General features: G+C 47.6%; 1 protein-coding gene across 1 annotated transcript in view; it reads right to left on the reverse strand.

The window, feature by feature from the left end:
• The window catches only part of DHX37 (DEAH-box helicase 37), an 80633-nt gene that overhangs the window by 58240 nt on the left and 4025 nt on the right, over positions 1–18368 (reverse strand). The window contains exons 3-5 of the mRNA XM_030219453.1: positions 3885–4051; positions 3312–3424; positions 2763–3105 (exon numbers count right to left, since the gene is read on the reverse strand). Coding sequence (XP_030075313.1) covers positions 2763–3105; positions 3312–3424; positions 3885–4051 — 623 coding nt within the window. The remainder of the gene's footprint in view (positions 1–2762; positions 3106–3311; positions 3425–3884; positions 4052–18368) is intronic.

Raw genomic sequence — 18368 nt, forward strand, 5'->3', positions numbered from 1 at the left:
TCACTGGCCTACTGGCCTGATGTCAGGAGATGGTTACGAACGCAGTGAGACACATTGGAACGTTGGAGGAACACCTTCAGCCCTTCCTCCACAAGCACCACCATCTCCACCCAGGACCGCTGACAGACTGGGCTGGGCCCCCGCCCCTGCTGCCCTCGCTGCCACCCCCCCCCCAGGTCGCTGCCGCCACTCACCCCTCCAGGGTGCCACCGCTCCTCCCCCCCCCCCCCCCACCGAGGTCACCGCCGCTCCCCCCCTCCGTCCGACGTCAGCTGCCGTTTCCGGCCACTGCTGCTTCTCCTGTTGAGCAGCAGCGGCCGGTACAAAAACAAAAATATAAGTTATGCACGCCCTTACCACATTTAGGCATACTCAGTTATGCCAGCTCAATGACTGGTGTAACAGCAGGCACCTAAATATAAGATGTGTCAATACCAGGTTACACTAGTTTTCTATAACAGAATCTGGGCACAGAATAGGCACTCCCTGTAAGGCATCAGGGCATCTACAAGGAGGTGCCACTTATAAAAACCGACACCGAGGTGTTTGTGTTTAAATTTAATGGAGGATATAGTGAATTGTTTTCTTCCTTAAATCGGGGGACACAGCAAGGCTGTCCCCTCTTTATTAAGCAAATTAGAGATATACAAAGAAAAAAACAAACAAACCCAAACATCATCATATAAACTAGATAATCTTCAAATGGAACTAGAGTTTACCCACCCTCTTTTCACCCAAGTAATACCCCCCTCTCTATCCAACAGAAAATAGTCAAGAACCTTTCTTGTAATCTGTCTCATAATTAGAGAACCTAGATGGTATGTCCAAACAGTTAAGCAAAACACAGCGAAGGTGACACCAAAAAAATGGAGCTAGATGATGTGTAAATCATGCAAAGATTTTATTCAAACATCCAATAGACTCGACACAAATCCCGTTTTGGCCACAACGGCCTGCCTCAGGAATCTCTAAACGGTAACAAAAAATATATAAATTAAGCAAAAAAAGAATAAAAAAAAAAAAAAAAAAAACAATAAAAATACCAAATCAAAACGTGACACAGTTATAGACCGGATATCTTAAAAATACAATACAGGAATACATAAATAATGAATTCAAGATACCTTCAATGTGGATGTGTGCAACACTCTAGCTCTCATATAACGCCAGATTTCAATGCACCTAAAGAATGAAGTATCTTATTTTTTATTTATTAATTTCCTGATGCAAAGATAACCTAAAGTTTGATGACAGCACGTTTTTAAGTTACTCTATGTTCTTTTAGCTTCTTTGAACATGCTCTTTTTTTTTTTTTAAATGTTTTGTACCTTTTCCTCTATTTTATATGTTTTTAAAGTGTCGCAAATTCCTCAATTGAATTCATTATTTATGTATTTCTCTATTGTATTTTTTAGATATCCGCTCTATAACTGTCACATTTTGATTTAGTATTTTTATTGTTATTTATATTTTTGGTTACCCTTTAGAGACTCCTGAGGCAGGCCATTGTGGCCGAAAAGCGTTTGTCGAGTTTATTGGATGTTTGAATAAAATCTTTGCATGATTTACACATCATCTAGCTCCATTTTTTTTTTTGTTTTGTGTCAACTTCACTGTGTTTGCTTGTTTTTTTTTACTGTACGAGGGACTTTGTTCTGTTTTTTGTCGATGTCCAAACAGTTCTCATACAACATTAGGCTGCACGGCTCTCATCTGTTAAAGTTCCCAGGTAATCTCGCCCTTACACTTTGCCTTCAGCAAGGAACCCTTTGAAAGGATACAATAAAACCCAGAAATAGAGGGAATGAGAGTGCAGGGAAGGTACTATAAGAGTTCCCCCCTTTGCAGATGATGTTCTGCTCGCCTTAGAAGACCCAGAGAAATCCTTGATGGGACTGTGAAGGGAGTTTGGTAGAGTCTCTGGATTTAAAGTTAACGAGACTAAAACTGAAATTCTAACTATTAACGTCCCCAAGTCAGTTGTTAAAATGTTTGAGACAGCTCCATGCGTTAAATTGCACACACACTAGCTAGGAGTCCAAATAGCAGCTGACAGATCAAGGCTACATGGATTTAACTATGGACCCCTCTTAAACAGCACTTTTAAGGAACTGGATAGTAGGAAGGGGCTCTCCATTTTGAAGTTGGTGAGAATTCAAGTGATTTAAATGATGGTCATTCGTACATTTTTATATTTATTTTCAGCTCTCCCACTTTTAATCCCAAAACAATGCTTTAAGAAGCTAAGTATGAAAGCATTTCATTACAATTGGAACAGCTGTCCGCCTCGGGTAGGGAGGACCATTCTTTGGAACTCTAAGGTGGAAGGCACCGGGGTAGGGGGGGGACCTTTTAGAGATACTACCAAGCTGCCCAGTTAAGAGCAGTTTACTGTGGAGAGTGGGGAAGACAACACAACAGGTAACATTAAAACAGGGTCTATAGGGAGGCTGAGAGCTCTGGATGTTACCCCGGGTACCCAACTAAGATCTTTAGGTTAATCCACTTACAAGATTGAACATGATAATCTGAAGCAAATCAGGAAGAGATCTGAGAGCAGGAAATATTTTCAGATGACACCTATCAATGAGTTGCAGGAATTTTCCCCAGGAAGGATGGATCCTGATTTAAATGGTGGCTCCACACCTCAATACCTAACTGTACCTACATTTAAAATATAAACTGCTTTGATTGTGCTACAGAAAGGTGGTATATCAAGAATCTTGTAAACACAAACATATTTAAATTCCAGGAAGCCTGACCTGGGTTTCAGAAGTTCTAAGCACTGGGATGAAGATTGCAGGTTCAGAAGATGATTTCAGAGACGTTTCTTTCTCAGTTTTAGGAATAGTTACAAGAGGTGCTGCTCTCTCACTCTGTAATGGGCTCGGCACGCACTCCTCCTGCTTGTCAAAGCGTGAACCATCTGGATTATTCTTCTCCTGGTTTCCTCCTTCACCTTTGTCCAAGCTGTTTGAAGTTAGCGAGGAATCAGATTCCTCTCCGGCCTCCTCTGAGGTCTCCGAGCACTGTCTGCGCCGTTTGTTAACGCCACTAATGCTGCTAACCTTCCCTCGCCATGAGGGCCCAGGCTCCTCTACAGTCCTATAAAGAACAAATGGCTACAGTGATTTTGTTTCTTGGATAACGGATTCAAATTTATCTTTTGTATTCTTAAAACCATGCTGAAGACACAGTTTTCAGGAGTACAGCATAGGCAAACTTATTTAGAACACAGCTAATTAAGGTCTCAAAAGACAGTCCTTAAACAGTGGTTTCTCCAAGTTAAAAAAATTAAAAGAACATTTTACCGTTTGTCCTGGTACAAGCGCTCACCGGTTCCCAGTTTGGAAGTGGTATACAGGAGTTTCAGCTCTTCCTCAGAAGCCTGAACCTCACTTAATTTACTTAGGATTTCTGCTCGCTATAGAAGAAAAAGAAGAAAAGGCATACATGAAAGCAAACTCTCTTATAAACAATGTGAATAAAATAAAGGACACGCTTTGAAAACTCCAGACAAGGTTACAAACTTCAGAGAACTGATTTATTTAAAGTTGTAGGAGACACAGTCACAGTGTAACTCCAAATGTCACAAGAAAATGACCAAATACTCTCCTGGGTTGCAGAAGTAGAATCAGTGACAAATTAGGAACTAGTCCCCGTTTCATTATTTTCAGCTTCAAGAAGGAAAAGATAAAAACAGAGAAATGCTGGCAGATCATCCTATGTGCACAGTGATAAACATATTTGTAAATAAGCTACTGAACCCTTATCAGCAAGATTAAACTTCCCTCCACCCCCCCCCCCCAATGCCCTTTCAGAGAAGTGACTGCATAAGCAGCACTTGTCACCGATTCGGTGCCACAGACAAAACCAAGACCTACCTGAATCTTTTTTTCTTTTTGCTCCAAGACCTTTTGTAAAACTTTTTTCTGTTTTTTGCTGAGGGGTTTTTTCCCTGGTCTGGTGCTCTCAATTTTTCTTCTCTGTGGCTTTTTGGCTGGCAGAACCAGGGCATTGCTTTTATCCACTCCCTTTGGGATCTCCTCATCTGCAAAGATTGAATATTTATTTGGTCATTATTACCTAAATAATAAATTGCTTGATTTGCTGTTAGTAATGTGGCTGATCTGAGAAGCACCTTTCTTACACTTTTGAGGGGTTAATCATTTACTCACCACCATGGGGAGGAGAACACCGTTACACTATAATAGAGTTTCTCCAGAAAGGAACAGTTTACTATGTTTTCATATATCATGCATCTTACTGCTGAATTAGTTGCTAGTTTGTGCCTATATTAAGCTCTAGTGGGCTAATGATCAGAAGCAAACGCAAACGCTAGAGGCTGTTAGCGCCATACTAGCACCTGCGTTTGCTACTGCCCCACGATCAGAGCCCCTGAGCGCGTGAAAATAACATGCTCGCAGGCTCTGAACGCAACTAGCAGGCAAATGCATGCAAAACAGGGCTAATCCTATTCATCCCCAATGATCAGCGACTAGCGCACCAAAGACTTGCTCGCTGGCTGCTGCAAACCCTATGCCAGCTTGGAGCTGGCGTTAGGGTTTGCAAACCATTGAGAAGAATGGTGAGCCCTGTCCAGCACGCATTTGCATGTTAGTAGGCCCCCATTCCCCACAAAGCAGCAGCCCCCTCCCCCGCGGGAACCCTGACCCGCCCCCAGCAACAGGGGGTTAGACCTCCGGTCCCCCCAACCGAGGTTCAGGGGGGGCTGGAGATCTGGTGGGTCTCCAGTTCCCCCTAACCCCTCCCCCCAACATCCTTCAGATGTCCCTGGTAGCCCAGTGGGCCACGGGTCAATCCCTCCTCCACCTGGTTGTCTACCGGCCCTTCCCCACCCCCTACCTTAAGTTGGAGGAGGGAGGTGGCCTCCCTCCTCTTCCATCGGCGCTGCCTGCAAAATGGCGGTGCCCAGTCATGCCCAGTGCAACCTGGGATGCGCTGGGCGGGGCTTCACACCATATAAGGGAGAATTCCAAAAGCTTTTAAAAACCATCTCTAATAGGAGTACCATCAAGCCCTAGAGATAAGAAAGTAGGCCTTTGTGTGCCTAAATAGCTTAACCCATAAGCCTAGTTGAGTGGGGGGGGGAAGGGGGAGAACACACCTGGACTATCAGAATACAAGTTTAGGCGAATAGCTAGAGAGAAGGAAGAAAGTAGAGGGTGGGAGAATTCAGACAAAAAGGGGAGGGGGGAGGAAGGGAGGAAATGTTGAAATGAATTACTTGGATGTTACATTTTCTGATTATTTACAATGTTTAGGTTTTGGATTTATAGTGAAAAGTACATGGAATATGTCAGATGTTAACCTGATGCGGAATCAATAAAAAACATCTCTATTCTGGAAATTTTTTATCTTGTTATCTTTAGGAGATATTCCTTGTAATTCCTAAGGATTTGAGTAATTTTTTTTTTTTGTAATCTGGAAATTTCTATCTTGTTATGTGATACTACTTTGTAATTCCTCAGGATTTGTCTGAGATGCTCTTTCTTTTTATAAACCGCATAGAACTTGGTGGTTACTGCAGACTATAAGAATAAATTGTACTGTACTGTATTGTATAAAGTAGGTAAGGATCAGCAATATAAAAGATCAGTCTGTCAGTCAGATAAACTTTAGAATGAATAGATTTAGAGATAAGTTGGAGAGCTCCTAGACATAGTAACATGAAATATGATTCATGTTAGAGTTTACTCTTTCCATTAGTCATTCCCACTATTCCAGAACCTGTGGTATCAATCAGCAGGAGGAGAAAGAGAACAGAAAACTGAGCTGAGACATCTCTCTCTTGGCATCCAGTCCAGCTCCTCAATATATACGTAGATAAGCAGTAAGGAGAAACTCAGAACATACACAACCACCTTAAACAACTCGCTAACCTAACATTAACCAGACGAGCAAACGTGTGCACCTCTTTCATCTCTGGCCAAGTTGTAGAGCACAAGAGAAATGCAGGAAGTACCAGTCAAGGTGACAGTTATTTGACCCATTACTTCGCACTGACTAAACATCTCAAACCTCTCCTTATAGTACGTAGCTTTCCACTATTCCAGAACCTGTGGGATGTTCAAAAGCAATCCCTGGAGTGGGTGGCATCCTGGCGCTGCTGCCCTGAGGACCGAAGCCCCGAAACTGGCTTCCGAGCACTCTGTAATATCCACCTTATAGTGCTTGGCAAAGATATGCAGCATCAACCACATCGCCACCTTGCAAATATCCGCTGGAGACAATAAGGTACCGTCCGCTCAGGATGTCGCTCGATGCCTCGTAGAATAAGCTTGCAAGGGCCTGAGGAGCCTACTTCTCTGCAAGCAAAATAAGTTGATGCAATAGTCTCCTTCAGCCATCTAGCAACTGTGGGTTTAGAATCCATGAGGCCAAGACTCTTTTTACTAAAAAGCAAAAACAGTCTGTCCGGTTTGCAAAACTCATTCATGATTTCCAGATATCTAAGGTCGACTCTACACTTCAAGGAAGAACACTGAGCCTCCTGATCCTCTCTGAAAAAGGACGGAAGTTCCACAGATTGGTTGAGATGAAATGCCAATATCACTTTAGGAGGAAAGGAAGGAATCATGGGTAGGGAGAGCTCTGCCTCCAAAAAGCGGAAAATGGGATCCCGACAAGAGAGACTGAAGATCCGAAATCCTATGTGCCGACGCAACAACCACCAAGAACACAGTCTTTAGTATAAGATTTTTCAAGGAGGCCTTCTAGAGTGACTCAAAAGGTGAAATTAGGCCTTACCTGCTAATTTTCTTTCCTCTAGACCCTCCAGACCGGTCAAGACGGTAAAATTATGTATAATCATACCTGATAATTTTCTTTCCATTAATCATAGCTGATCAATCCATAGACTGGTGGGTTGTGTCCATCTACCAGCAGGTGGAGATAGAGAGCAAACTTTTGCCTCCCTATATGTGGTCATGTGCTGCCGGAAACTCCTCAGTATGTCGATATCAAAGCTCCATCCGCAGGACTCAGCACTTAGAGAATTACACCCACGAAGGGACACTCTGCCCAGCTCACCACCGCCGAAACGGGGGAGGAGAATTAACCCAGCTCATCCCCACACAAGTGGGGGAGGGGAATCCGTCCAGCTCATCCCCGCGGAGCGGGGGAGGGACACCACACCCGCCGATGCGGGGGGATCTGGCTTATCCTGCAACCGCAACCGCGGGAGGAGCTGACTGACCCTAACACCGCCGAAGCGGGAGGGGTACAAAGCTGCCCTACAGCCGCACGAAGCGGGAGGGAGTGCCGGCAGAATTTATGTCTCAATCCAGCCCCGTAAAACGGAGGGGAGAGGAATGCAGCAGCTCACTGTAACACAAACTCGTCTCAACTCTTGAAGAATCCAAGTGAAAGAAGAACTTGAACACGAAGTCCTCCTGAAGTAACTGAAGGCTAAACTTGAACCTAAAATTCAACCAGAATATAAACAGTACAGATATCTGGGAGGGGCTATGGATTGATCAGCTATGATTAATGGAAAGAAAATTATCAGGTATGATTATACATAATTTTACCTTCCATATCATCAAGCTGATCAATCCATAGACTGGTGGGATGTACCGAAGCAGTACTCACCCAGGGCGGGACATAGAAATCCCTGACCTCAACACTGAAGCTCCAAACCGGGCCTCCGCCCGTGCAGCCACAGTCAAACGGTAATGCTTGGAGAATGTATGAGCCGAAGCCCCCGTTGCCGCCTTGCATATCTCTTCCAAGGAGACGGATCCGGCCTCTGCCATCGAGGCCGCCTGAGCTCTCGTGGAGTGAGCCTTCAGCTGGATAGGCGGCACCTTCCCCGCGGCCACATAAGCCGCTGCAATGGCTTCCTTGACCCATCTTGCCACTGTAGGCTTAGCAGCCTGCAGACCCTTACGAGGACCTGCAAACAGGACAAACAGATGATCCGATTTCCGGAAATCATTGGTCACTTCCAAGTATCTGATGATGACTCGTCTCACATCCAGATATTCAAGAGCGGAGTACTCCTCTGGGTAGTCCTCCCTACGAAAGGAAGGGAGACAGAGCTGCTGATTCACCTGGAAGCGAGAAACAATCTTGGGCAGGAAGGAAGGCACTGTGCGAATAGTCACTCCTGCCTCAGTGAACTGCAGAAAAGGCTCTCGACATGAGAGCGCCTGGAGCTCGGAAACTCTTCTGGCTGAAGTGATAGCCACCAAAAAGACTGCTTTCAACGTCAGGTCTTTCAGAGATGCCCTCGACAAGGGTTCAAAAGGCGGCTTCTGCAATGCTCTTAGCACCAGGTTGAGATTCCACGCAGGCACCACTGAGTGCAGAGGAGGGCGCAGGTGATTAACTCCCTTGAGAAAGCGCACCACATCTGGCTGCGAAGCCAGGGAAGCACCCTTCAGGCGGCCCCTGAAGCAAGCCAGAGCCGCTACCTGGACTTTAAGGGAACTGAGCGACAGGCCTTTCTCCAGACCTTCTTGCAGGAACGCCAACACTGAAGAAATTGGAGCAGTGAAGGGAGAAAGTGAGCCTGCTTCACACCATGCTGCAAAGATACACCAAACCCTGGCGTAAGCAGTAGAAGTAGAGCGCTTCCTCGCTCTCAGCATAGTGGCGATGACCTTGTCTGAGAAGCCCTTCTTCCTCAGACGCTGCCGCTCAATAGCCAGGCCGTAAGACCAAAGGGAGAGGGATCCTCCATCACCACGGGACCCTGATGTAACAGGCCCTGCTCCACTGACAGCCGCAGAGGATCGTCGACTGAGAGCCTGATCAAGTCCGCATACCAGGGACGTCTGGGCCAATCCGGACCCACCAGGATTACCCTGCCGGGATGCTTTGCCACCCGGTCTAGCACCCTGCCCAACATGGGCCAGGGCAGGAACACATAGAGGAGCTCTTGTGTCGGCCACTGTTGGAGAAGAGCATCTACTCCCAGGGATCGAGGGTCCCGTCCTCTGCTGAAAAAGCGCGGCACTTGGCAATTGGCCGATGACGCCATCAGATCTAGGCTCGGCTGGCCCCAGCGCTTCGTGATGTCCAAGAACGCCTGAGCAGATAGTTGCCACTCTCCGGACTCCAAGGCATGGCGACTGAGAAAGTCCGCCTTGACATTCATGACTCCGGCAATGTGGGCCGCTGAAAGCTGCTCCAGGTTCGCTTCCGCCCACTGGCAAAGACTCATAGCCTCCTTGGCTAGAGGGGCGCTCTTGGTACCTCCCTGGCGGTTGATATAGGCCACAGCCGTGGCATTGTCCGACAGGACCCGTACAGGCTACAACACCAGTACCGGGATGAACTCCAATAACACCAACCGAATGGCTCTGAGTTCCAGGAGGTTGATAGACCACTTGCCTCTGCAGGAGACTAGAGCCCCTGCGCTGTCCTTCCCAAGCAGTGGGCTCCCCAGCCCATCAAAGAGGCGTCTGTCGTGACGACAATCCACTCCGGGGTCACCAGAGGCAATCCTGCAGACAACTTGTCTGTCTGCGTCCACCAGCTCAGCGCCTTGCGCACTGCTGGGTCCACGGGAAGGCGCACAGCATAATCCTCCGACATCGGAGTCCAGCGCAGCAGCAGAGATAGCTGTAGTGGTCTCTTATGAGCCCTGGCCCAGGGCACTACTTCCATCGTGGCCGTCATAGAGCCCAACAGCTGCACGTAGTCCCAAGCCCGAATAGGAGAGGCTACTAGGAACTAGTCCACCTGAGCCTGAAGCTTGACAATCCGATTGTCTGGCAGGAACACTCTGCCCACTTGGGTGTCGAATCGAACTCCCAGATACTCCAGGGACTGAGTCGGGCGCAGCTGGCTCTTCTTCCAGTTGATGATCCATCCCAGGGAGCTCACAAGAGCAACTACCCGGTCCATAGCTTTGCCGCACTCTGCATAAGAGGGGGCTCGGATCAACCAGTCGTCCAGATAAGGATGGACTTGTACTCCTTCCTTTAGCAGGAAGGCCGCTATGACCCCCATTACTTTGGAAAAGGTCCGCGGAGCAGTAGCCAACCCGAAAGGGAGGGCTCTGAACTGGAAGTGTCGTCTCAGGACTGTAAAACGCAGAAAGCGTTGGAGAGGAGGCCAGATGGGAATATGCAGGTACGCTTCCTTGATGTCCAAGGAAGCCAAGAACTCTCCTGCCTTCACTGCCGCTATAACAGAGCGGAGAGTCTCCATGCGAAAGTGCCTCACTTTCCAGGCCCGATTGACCCCTTTGAGGGCGAGGATAGGCCGGACAGAACCTCCTTTCTTTGGAACCACAAAGTAAATGGAGTAACGTCCCTTGCCAATCTGATTTTTTGGCACCGGAACGACCGCACCCAGGCGGATCAGGTTGTCCAGGTCTGCTGCACTGCCACAGCTTGACCGGAGACTTGCAGGGAGAGAGTACAAACCCGTCTCTTAAGGGTTGGCAGAACTCTAGCTTGTAGCCGTCTCTGATGACTTCCAGCACCCACGCGTCTGAAGTTATAGTGGTCCACTCGCCCAGAAACGAGGACAGCCGTCCTCCAATCTGCACTGGGGCGTGGACCAAGGCCCCGTCATTGGGTACGAGACCCTGGGGGAGGACCGGAGGGAGCACCTCCGGGACGGCGGTCTCTGCGAAAGGAATGCTGCTTGGGGGAGAAATTCCTCTTGAAGGAAGAGGGGGCAGAGGAACCCGACTTGCCCGGGCGGTACCGACGGGCTTCCAGCAACCGTCCTCTGGAGGTACCGGGACGAGTACTAGCCCGAGCTCTGACCTCTGGTAATTTCTTGCCCTTAGACGTGCCGAGATCGGTCACGATTTTGTCCAGCTCGACCCCAAAGAGCAGCTTGCCTTTAAAGGCAATCTAGCCAGGCGGGATTTAGAGGCGTGGTCAGCAGACCAATGTTTCAGCCAAAGCCACCGCCGCGCAGAGACTGTCTGAGCCATGCCTTTAGCTGAGGCTCTCAAGACATCATACAGCAAGTCTGCCAAATAGGCTAAGCCCGATTCCAGGGCCGGCCAATCAGCCCTCAAGGAAAGATCCGAGGGGGAAGCCCGCTGCACCATAGTCAGGCACGCCCTGGCCACATAGGAGCCGCAAACTGAGGCCTGCAAACTTAAAGCAGCTGCCTCAAAGGACGACCTTAAGGCCGCCTCCAATCTTCTGTCTTGGGCGTCCTTTAGGGCCGTGCCACCTTCCACCGGCAACGCCGTTTTCTTAGTCACCGCAGTGATTAAAGAATCCACGGTAGGCCACAGATAGGCCTCACGTTCACTCACAGCCAAAGGATAGAGGCGGGACATAGCCCTAGCCACTTTAAGGCTCGTTTCCGGGACATCCCATTGAGCCGCATGGCTCATGCACGTGGAAGGATCTAGGCGGGCGCTTCGTCCCCAGCATAATGGCAGAGCCAACAGGGGCTGAGGGAGAGACGTCCTCCGGAGAGGAAATCTTCAAAGTGTCCATGGCCTGTAACAACAGGTTGGGCAAATCCTCTGGGCTAAAAAGCCGCGCTGCAGAGGGGTCATCCGCTCCATCCGAGCGGGGATCTATCTCCTCCAAGGAATCCGCAAAGGACCGTTGGGAGACCTCAGACACGCTGCCCTCATCTACATCGGAGGAGACAAAGTCCTCCAAGGCCTGGAAATCAACCCGAGGGCGTTTACCTCTGGGAACCTCAACCTCTTTATCAGAAGAGGGAGCAGGGGCAGCGTTTTGCATGAGGAAAGCCTGATGCAGCAGCAAAACAAACTCGGGGGAGAAACCCCCCAGACTGTGCACTTCCGCAGCCTGGGCAACAGCCCTAGACGCACTCTCAACCGGCGCTCGCAATAGCGGGGGAGAGACATGCTGCGCATCCAAAATGGCGTCCGGCGCGAAACTCCGCGAAGGAGCCGCGCGGGAAGAACGGCGCTTAACTTTAGCCGCTTTGTGCCGTCGCCCAAATTAAGGGCGTTCATGGCATTAATGTCTCCAACCTCAAGGGCGGCCCACGAAGAAGCCGTCCGAGCCGCGTGGCCGGCCAAGATGGCGGAGGCGAGGAGCGGGGGATGGGCGTTTATGGCGGGAAAAAACCGCCACGCCGGAGGAACGACCGGGACATTCATCGGTCACTAAACTGTCACCCATCAAGGGCGAATCAGGTTGTAAAACCCCCGCATCCCCTCTAGAAGCGCTCCAGCGATCCGGGGAGCGACCCTTTGCGCCCTCGCCCTCCGACGCCATATGCCACGAGGAGAAGAATCGGGGAACCCCCTGCCCGCTATAAAAAGGTAAAATTACCTGCTTGCCGCTCCGAGCTGTAACGAACTGGTGTCCCAGTGAGTAGCTGCAATGAACGTTTAAAGAAACGTCGAATTAAACGCCTTTAAAGACGTTTAAAATTTTTTTTTTTTTTTTAAACGGAGCCAGCGGGAGGGGGGAGAAAAGGAGGGACCTGGCACCACCAGGTTTGCACTTGCTCAAAAGAGCCCTCAACCCCAGGCCTCAACAAAACCTAAGGATTAGGCTTGGAGACCTAGCCAGAGCTGCTGCTGTGTGTGACCACCACCTGCTGAGATAGAGAACATACTGGGGAGTTTCCGGCAGCACATGACCACATATAGGGAGGCAAAAGTTTGCTCTCTATCTCCACCTGCTGGTAGATGGACACAACCCACCAGTCTATGGATTGATCAGCTTGATGATATGGAAGCTTGGGTTACGCATGCCTACCAGCAGAGGGAGACTAAGAACACTAACTTCAAACTGTGTACATATAACCTGTGCCTAGCCATCTATCTCCAGTATACGCTTAGCAAAGCAGAAAACAAACAAACAAAAACCAAACCCCTGGAACAGTAACTCTGAAACTAGAACAACCCCTGTACCTGGAAAACCAACAGTTAAACACCAACAGTGTGCTTAAACAGATGAAACGTCCAGGCGTCCCACTCTGTAGAATATTAGAGTCAAAGAAACCTCTCCGACCATACTGAACATGAAATGAACAGTCATAGCAGAACACGGCTCAAAATACTTCTGATAAGAGACAGGGCGGGTTCTTGACCGGGCTGGAGAGTCTAGAGGAAAGAAAATTAGCAGGTAAGGCCTAATTTCACCTTCCTCAGCAACCCTCCAGACCGGTCAAGACGCTTGGGAAGTACCAAAGCAGTAGGAAAAATTAAGGGTGGGACCCACGCAAAGCAGAAGACAACACAGCCGCTCCAAACCGAGCATCCTCTTTCGCCTGAACATCAATTCTATAATGCTTCACAAAAGAATGAATGGTCGACCATGCCGCCGCCTTACAAATGTCTTGCGGAGGAATAAAACTACTTTATTTGAGCCCTGCTGCTGCTACAAGGTATTTGGCACTCAAGGCTGCAGGATTAACACTGCAGCCGAGGCACAACGCTGCCCAAAAAGGGAGAGCCAGTCAGGGGGAGGGACCCGGCCACCTGGGTGTGACACCCCAGTGGGGACAATGGCAGGCCCCACCGGACCTACCAACCCCTTGCACACCACAGAATTCCAGGCACAGGGATTAAACACTGCTCCCAAGGAAAACTGAAACTTAAGCTAATCTCTCAACAAGGAATCTAAATCCTACCAGACCGGACAAGCTGCACAGGCTGCATGTCTACCCTCTGCTGAGACTGAGAAAATACTGGAGATAGATGGCTAGGCACAGGTTATATGTACACAGTTTGAAGTTAGTGTTCTCAGTCTCCCTCTGCTGGTAGGCATGCATAACCCAAGCGTCTTGACCGGTCTGGAGGGTTGCTGAGGAAACAGAGGCTTCTGAAGAGACCGAAGGTCTAAATTAAGATTCCGCACTGGATAAGGCGTAAGAAAGGGAGACCGCAAGTGGCCTAATCCCTGCAAAAATTGAATGATGTCCAGTGAGCCGCAAGAGACATCTTCTGTAGTCGGCCCCTGAAACAGGCCAAAGCCGCAACCTGAACTTTTAGAGAACCCAATGCCAATCATTTCTGAAGATCTGTCTGGAGCAACGCTAGGATGTGTGCAATCCGAGCAAGTCTGCACTCAGAATACCAGCCCTCGAACGTCCTCCACACCCTTGCACATGCCATGGATGAAGAAGATTTCTGCGCCTGAAGCAAGGTACATAAGTACACAAATATTGCCATACAGGGACAGACCAAAGGTCCATCAAGCCCAGCATCCTGTTTCCAACAGTGGCCAAACCAGGTCACAAATACCTCACAAGATCCCCAAAAGTACAAAACATTTTATACTGCTTATCCTAGAAATAGTGGATTTTCCCCAAGTCCAATTAAATAATGATCTATGGACTTTTCCTTTAGGAAGCCGTCCAAATCTTTTTAAAATTCTGCTAAGCTAACTGCCTTTACCACATTCTCTGGCAACAAATTCCAGAGTTTAATTACACGTTGAGTGAAGAAACATTTACTCTGAATCGTTTTAAATTTACTACTTTGTAGCTTCATCGCATGCCCCCTAGTCCTAGTATTTTTGGAAAGGGTAAACAGACGCTTCACGTCTACCCGTTCAACTCCATTCATTATTTTATAGACCTGTACCATATCTCCCCTCAGCCGCCTTTTCTCCAAGCTGAAGAGCCCTAGCCACTTTAGCCTTTCCTCATAGGGAATATATTTGGTCTGGGCTTCCAGGATGGTGTTTTTGAACAGCATCCACGCCTGATGTAAATTTTTGACCCTTGCAGCTGCTCCTCTAAGTTTTTTTTACCGTTCTTCTCATTTTATCATAGTCTCCTTTTTTAAAGTTAAATGCTAACGTATTTTATTTCCTATGTATTCTTACTTCAAAGCTAATATCAAATCCGATATTATGATCACTGTAATCAAGCGGCCCCAGCACCATTACATCCAGCACCAGATCATGCACTCCACTAAGGACTAGGTCTAGAATTTTTCCTTCTCTCATCGGCTCCTGTACCAGTTGCTCTATAAAGCAGTCCTTGATTTCGTCAAGGAATTTTACCTCTCTAGCATGCCTTGATGTTACATTTACCCAGTCAATATCAGGGTAAATGAAGTCACCCATTATTATTGTGTTACCCAGTTTGTTTGCGTCCCTAATTTCCTTTAACATTTCTGCATCCATCTGCTCATCCTGGCCAGACGGACGGTAGTACACTCCTATCACTACTACTACAAATCATTTCTACAGCACTATCCTTTTCCCCTTTACACATGGAATTTCAATTCATAGTGATTCCAAGATGTGTTTTGTTTCCTGCAGAATTTTCAATCTATTTCAGTCAAGGCTCTCCTTAACATACAATGCTAACCCTCCACCAATTCGAACCACCCTATCACTATGATATAATTTGTACCCTGGTATGACACTGTCCCACTGGTTATCCTTCTTCCACCAGGTCTCAGAGATGCCTATTATATCTAATTTTTCATTTAGTGCAATATATTCTAACTCTCCCATCTTATTTCTTAGGCTCCTGGCATTTGCATATAGACATTTCAAACTATGTTTGTTGTTCCTATTTACATCATGCTCAGTAATTGACACTATTAATTTGCAATCTTTTATCTGATTTTTATTTTAGGACACCTGACCTACTATGGTTTCTTTTACAACCTCACTATCGGGATACCCTATCTTCCCTGTTTTGGTGATATCTTTGAACGATACCTTATCCCAAACCATGCGCTTTTGAGCGACTGTCAGCCTTCCCCCAGTTTCTAGTTTAAAAGCTGCTCTATCTCCTTTTCAAATGCCGATGCCAGCAGCCTGGTCCCACCCTGGTTAAAGTGGAGCCCATCCTTTCGGAATAGGCTCCCCCTTCCCCAGAATGTTGCCCAGTTCCTAACAAATCTAAACCCCTCCTCCCTGCACCATCGTCTCATCCACGCATTGAGACTTCGGAGCTCTGCCTGTCTCTTGGGCTCTGCGTGTGGATCGGGTAGCACTTCAGAAAATGCTACCCTAGAGGATCTGGACTTGAGCTTTCTACCTAGGAGACTACATTTGGCTTCCAGAACCTCTCTCCCACATTTTCCTATGTCATTGGTACCCACATGTACCAAGACAGCCGGCTCCTCCTCAGCACTATCTAAAATCCTATCTAGGTGGAAGTGGTGCAAAGAAAAGCTACAAAAATGGTATGGGATTTGCGTTGCAAACCATACGAGGAGAGACTTGCCGACCTGAACATGTATACCTTGGAAGAAAGGAGAAACAGGAGTGACATGATACAGACGGTCAAATATTTTAAAGGTATTAATCTGCAAATTAACCTTTTCCTGAGACAGGAAGGTGGTAGAACTAGAGGACATGAATTGAGGTTGAAGGGGGGCAGACTCAGGAGTAATGTCAGGAAGAATTTTTTTCGGAGAGGATGGTAGATACGTGGAATACCCTCCCACGGGAGGTGGTGGAGATGAAAACGGTAATGGAATTCAAACATGCGTGGGATAAACACAAAGAAATCCTGTTTAGAAGGAATGGACCTATGGAATCTTAGCGGAGATTGGGTGGTGACGCCGGTATTTGGAGAATAAAACCAGTGCAGGGCGGATTTCTACTGTCTGTGCCCTGATCGTGACTGAATAGAGTGTACATTTCAAGGGGCTTCGACTTTAGCTTCAGAACTTTTAGTAAAGGAACAGTGCTGGGCAGACTTTTATGGTCTGTGCCCTGAGAAAGGCAGGGACAAATCAAACTCAGGTATACGTATAAAGTATTATATACCATGTAAAATGAGTTTATCTTGTTGGGTTCAGGTCTTTATTTGCCATCATTTACTATGTTAGGTGACGCGTGAGGTCTGCCACCTTCGCACCAGGCAGGCAAGTCACTGACTGAACCAGAATATCTTTTTTTGTCTCAACTGAGCCCTTTCAATGGCCAAGCAGTATGACCAAAGGGGCATGGATCCTCCATGAGCACTGGACCTTGCTTCAGTAGGCTATGTATCTGCAGAAGATGAAGAGGATCCCCCGTCCAACAGTCAAACCATGTCTGCATTGTAGAAATTATTTACAGCATACCATGGCCTCAGCGGCCAATCCGGAGGTACGAGAATTATCTGACCCCGGTGAAGTGCGATCCCTTTCAAAATGTGGCCTACCAAACATTTAATCCAAACGCTAGAAAAAATCATAGGGAAACCATATGATTTTAAGGCAGAGACATGTCTACTACATTTTCAACCAGCAAACATCCCCATGGAAACATACCGGCTGGCATCGATGTGGCTAGTCGCAGGAAAAATTACATTGGCATCGGCATGGAAGCAGCCCACGATGCCACCAGTAATAAAGGTGACACACAAGATGGACTATCTTTATCAAATGTCTAAAATGACAGCGATAAAGTCAGGACGGATCACGCAATTTTATAAACAATGGGACAAATATTCGACATGGAGACGGACAGCGGGTGTGGATTTAGACACGCCAAAAATAATAGTAACTCCTTGATATCGAACTGGGCCCAAACAACAATATGTGGACATTATGGTCATTATCAATAACATAAGCAGGGGGGGAGGGAAGGGATGGAGGTTGGAACATGTAAGAAGGTGAACTAGATGTTGTTATGAGCATTTGTACTTTATTTGTTGAAAACTTAATAAAAATACTTTAAAAAAAAAAACAAAATGTGGCCTACCATGGGCCAAAGAGGGAATACCTACAGTAAACATATATCCGGCCAGGGCTGCAGTAGGGCATTGATCCCCATCGAGCCTGGTTCTCTCCAACGGCTGAAGAACTTGGTGGCAAAAAGGAAAGCCAAAATGCCCATCAAGTCCATAAGTAGAGAACTCCATTGGTTCACTATCAGCTAGATAGTGAACCAATATGGCTAGATATATGGCTAGATAGTTCCCCTTCTCCCAGGTCCTGGGTGTGCCTGCTGAGAAGTCTGCCTCCACATTCAAGGACCCAGCAATGTGAGCTGCCGACAGGCAGAGAAGATTTGTCTCCATCCAACTCATGAGGGAGGCAGTCTCCACCGTCACTGGATGGCTGCAGGTCCCACCGTGCTTGGTGATTTAAGCCACCACCATCACATTGTTGGAGAAAACGCAGACTAGGGCCCCCACCAGAAAGGGAGCAATGTCACATAAGGCATTCCACACTGCCCTGAGCTCCAAGCAATTTACTGACAACAGAGACTCCTGTTTCATCCAGGTGCCCGATGGAACTTATAATGAGCTCCCCAACCAGACTTGCTGGCATACGTTATCATTACCTCCCATTGTGTTATCAGAAAGGCAACTCCGACGGTCAAATTCCTGAACAACAACCACCACTGTACACTCTGTCTGGCAACCAGCATGCAAGATAGATGAATGCTATGCTTCTGCAACACTGGAAACCAGTGGCTAAGAACAGACTCCTATAACGGCCACATATGAGCCCTTGACCACGGCACCACTTC

Source organism: Microcaecilia unicolor, chromosome 11, assembly GCF_901765095.1.
Source record: "Microcaecilia unicolor chromosome 11, aMicUni1.1, whole genome shotgun sequence".
In the NCBI taxonomy this organism is placed as follows: Eukaryota; Metazoa; Chordata; class Amphibia; order Gymnophiona; family Siphonopidae; genus Microcaecilia; species Microcaecilia unicolor.